The 4393-nt window shown below is 39.2% G+C and overlaps 1 protein-coding gene across 1 annotated transcript in view; it reads left to right on the plus strand.

Annotated features, from left to right (window-relative positions):
* PLCG2 (phospholipase C, gamma 2 (phosphatidylinositol-specific)) overlaps positions 1 to 2985 on the plus strand; it is a gene marked incomplete at its 5' end in the record, with an annotated part of 41064 nt that extends 38079 nt beyond the window's left edge. The window contains 2 exons of the mRNA XM_010140145.1: positions 1725 to 1909; positions 2718 to 2985. Of these exons, the coding sequence (XP_010138447.1) occupies positions 1725 to 1909; positions 2718 to 2760 (228 nt within the window). The remainder of the gene's footprint in view (positions 1 to 1724; positions 1910 to 2717) is intronic.
* Positions 2986 to 4393: the final 1408 nt, after the last annotated feature.

Genomic DNA, 4393 nt, shown 5'->3' on the forward strand with positions numbered 1-4393 from the left:
GGGGTGTCCCCATCTTTTTTCCTCCCCCCCCCCCCCGCTTTCTTTTTTCAAATGATGACCCTCCATAAAATGATATAATTTAATAACAGACCTGTTTATATACAGAGCCCATCTGCATACTGAGATGAAATACAAAATTCTAAAGGGGAATTACAGATGGCTGTGGAACTTCTCAGGAGTAGAGAAACCAAGATTATTGTAGATGTAAGCGTGGACGTGGATGTGGGGCCTTACGTGGTTTCTGTTGAAGTTAACCATTCTTCTTGATATTGGAGAAATTGTTCAATACTGAGGTGGTTGTTACATTTAGAAGCATGAATTATTTGCTTGAAAATTGATTTACTTGCTTCAGAATGTGTGTGTATCTCTTCAGCATTTTTTGATTACAATCAGCCTCGATGGTGTATATGTTTTTAACATAAAGATTGAGGTGGACGTTCTTAAATGAGGTTTTAAATTCTAGCTTTGTGGATACATTTATTTACCAGAACAGTAGTAGCACATATGCATCTTGTTGATTACACCTGCAAATTGGTAATTGGCAATCTGCTTTTCCCTTTGTGATTTGGGAATACAGAGTTTTCTTCCCCTTTTAGAAAATGAATTAAAAAAAGAACTTTTTAGGTCTTAATCGGCAGCATGGCACTGAGACCGTTTCGGTTTCTTCAACCCATGCCTGGGCAGGAGTGTGTTTAAGGAGGAAGAAGGTTTAAGAAAGGATCTTGTTGCTCTAACTGAAACCCCTTGGGTATGTTGCTAACCTATCAATCTTCCTAGATCTGGACTGAGTGCAGAAAGAGGCATTCTTATTAGTATGCTGCCTCTGAAAATGTTTGGGTTTATTACATTTATTGATTGCATGACATTTCTTGTAGGGTGAGTATCTTGCTTTGATGGTGATGTGAAAATTAAGACTTCGGTGCCACCAGTACTATTCCCTACTAGTAACTCTATAAACCTCTTGCATCAAAATTTTTGAAGTATTAAAATAATTGAAGTCATAAAGGGAATCATAATGATTATTTTATGCCTGTGGAATATTTTGAGACCTTCTCTGTGGGCCACGTACAACAACAGAAACTCAGACTGCTGCTGCTTCAAATACTTAGTCAATTCCTCTGCAAGTATTGAATTTCCATAGCTCTGGAGAAGCACAGGATCCATCCTTCTTTCTTGATCATTTGAGTACTTGCTGCTGTTAGGGATTCTATTTATGAGTCAGTATTTCCACCTCTAGCCTGGATTTTAATCGGGAGGCACCAGGATTGGCAATATGTCACGCAATACACAAATATGCTGGGACATCAAAAATTAAACTTTTTAAAGCGGTAGTTTTAAAACTGATATAATCTATTAACCCGTCATGATACACCATTTGCTGTCCTTTCCTCAACAGCCTGACATGCTTTATTAGGGAAAAATATTCCAATAGAAGTGTTTAGCTATACCTGTTTCATGACTTGTGCTGGAACATTCCTGATGCCCCCAGTAGAGGATATGGCTATTCATACTATGGGCCTGAGGGGTTTTTGACTTTTCTTCGTTTGATAGATTCTTGCTTTAAACATTCCAGGAACATCTTATAGAACTAATTTTATAAAACATTCTATAAAGCTAATGGAATGTGTTTAGGAAAACAAAATAATCCCCCAAACTGTGTTGATTCTGTGTCATTTGGGCTATGTGTCTTACCAGTTATGTTGATTACCAATGCTCTTTTGAAGGAAAGTGAAGAAGAGCTTTATTCCTCATGTCGGCAACTCCGGAAGCGCCAGGAGGAGCTTAATAACCAGCTGTTCCTTTATGACACTCATACGAATTTAAGGAATCCTAACAGAGATGCTATATTAAAAGAATTCAATGTGAATGAGCGCAAGCTACAGATATATCAAGAGACATGCAACCGCAGGTGGGTTGATAATCATTCTCCTTCCCAAGACAGCCCTATCTAGACACAATTTATGGTAAGGAAATCTGAGCTTTATGAAAACGAGCATCTAAAGAGTGGTGAGGGCAGAATGAGCATATCTGAAGCAAGGAAGAGCTGCAGTGAAGCAAGGCTGGGCTGCAAGCCACTAGAGGCCAGCAGATGCTGTGAAATGCCTGCTCAGTGAAGTCTCAGATTCAGTGATCACAGTGAAACATGTAATCCTGTGAGTTTGTATTCCTCTCTCCTCCTGCTTTCCAGGAGGAAAGCCTGGAAGAATACACAGCCAAATAAATAAACCCTCTTACTCCTTGTACACTACCAAAGTTATGGTAATCTCCCTGGAAATACCATCCCACATATGTGGGAAGAGAAGATGCTTCCAGATACACAAACCACAAAAGGATAAAACCAGCACTGAGCTGTGACAGCACGGCGATATAGTTAAGCATGAGTGATTTCCCAAAGCTTAGGGGAAGGATCTTTCTCCTTTGCTGCCACCTTAGGGCTGGGTGTGAGGGCAACAGGCAGAGGCTTCATGTACCAGGAAGAATTCTTGTGTAATCTTTAGATGGGATAGGAGGAAGACTTTTCTTTAAATATTTTTACCCTTTTTTATGTGTGGTGAACAGCTGCAAGAATTACTGGTTTACTCCCATTTATTGAGGAAAAAAAATTGCAGTGCTTGTTGCTGATACATTACTCACCCTTTGTACCTAATTAATTTGAAGTTGTTTTCCTCTGAGAAATTCCTAGTAGACTTGACTTTTTCCTTTTCTTTTCCCTTAAGATTAAAGGAGAAGAAAGTCAGTAACAGCAAATTCTACTCTTAAAACAATCATTCTTTGATGTGTGCTCTGTGGTGCAATTCAGGAAGACAGATGAATTTATCCCGGCCATCCTGCTCAGTGACAGTCTCCTCAGACTGAATGACTGGAAGAAGAGGAGGAAGAGGAAAGATGGGTTTCCGTAATACTTTCTTGTTATATGAAAAACTGTTTTAATTCCTAATAATTTATATTCTGTACAAAGCATACCTTCTCTGCAGGCCAGACCTTCTGCATATCCAAGATTTTAAAATACGAGGGCATGTAGCTGGACAGAGCTCACTTCTCATTATCAATACCTGAAGTACACGTATAAGCCGTATTTGTGTATGCAGGCTATAGATAAGACATTCACAATGATTTGCATGAACGGAACCACGCCACATTAACAACCTGGCTCCTCAAGATTAACTGGTAGTGAGTTTTTAATGTATTAAATGCCATGAAAGCACTTCTACACCAGCATTGCCACGTCACGTATGTTACAGTGCCCAAGGCAGCAGATTGTACTTCTGACTCTGTATAAAATATTTTGGGCAGCTGATAGCACATAGCGAATTATCTCTTGCTAGAAGTTTTCTGTTACATTCTTGAGAACTAGATAATATGTTAATTTTCTTGAAACCAAATATCCTCTGTGGCTGTAGTTGTGTTTTTCCTGTTGAACTCTCTGTAAAGGTTTAAGAAAGGAACGATATGTGAAGCTGTGTTCATAGCCCTTCTCATCCTATACTCATAACCTCAAGGCACTGGAAGGAAAGGTTTTAAGATATGTAGTAGGAAGTATCTGTTGTTCATGGAAAGGAAAGGTATTTTGAATTCTGAAAAGCATTTACTTTCGTATAGTAATATTTTGCAAATCCTTTCAGCTGCTTAATGTGCTTAGAAATTAATTTTGTAATAACTGTCCATTTTTAATTTTGCAATCCTGTGTAGTCGACAGCATCAGATGATAGCGTTCTGTCAGTGTAGTCCCTGTTCCCCAAACATATCCAATCCAAAAATGACAGTATGTACAAATATAGAGGTACATTGTTTTTAGGGCTTTAATCAAATGAAGAACATGGAGTTACAGATGTGAAAACTCGTTAGATTAGCAAGTGTGTTTTCCTGCCAGAGCAGAACCAAGGTCCTTCAGTGGCTTATTTAACACTGGTTGTCAGAATTTATGCATGTGTTGGTTCTTTGTGCTAGCTCTGTGTTAGTACTGTCAAATTCCGCGTTGCTTTCTCTCAGCATGGGTGGAGTTCTGCTATTTCTGCGCTTGCCTTTAACTTTTAAATGTGTGCAGAGGCATCATGTCTTTCTAAGTGACTGCCTGAGGCATAAAATGCTGCAGACATAGTGCTGTATTTCTGATTGCAGAAAACTTGAGTGGATTTGGGATTCACGGCTTGATGAAGCTGCCTCAGCAATTTTCAGTTTCTCTTGCTCCCCATGCTATGGCTTCTGTTGTTTCAGGAGGCACTTAATTGATGCTGTTGTGCATTCACAGGTGATGGTTTGAGGAACCCCTTGAGGTTTTAGTTATTCTGTGAGGGCAGTCTTGTCATGAAGATGAAAGTGCTATAACAGTGTCCCCCACAGTGGGGTGGGTTCTGTAAATTTTTTATTATGAAGAAATTAATTACTAATCACC

This window comes from Buceros rhinoceros, unplaced genomic scaffold, assembly GCF_000710305.1.
Source record: "Buceros rhinoceros silvestris isolate BGI_N320 unplaced genomic scaffold, ASM71030v1 scaffold8577, whole genome shotgun sequence".
In the NCBI taxonomy this organism is placed as follows: Eukaryota; Metazoa; Chordata; class Aves; order Bucerotiformes; family Bucerotidae; genus Buceros; species Buceros rhinoceros.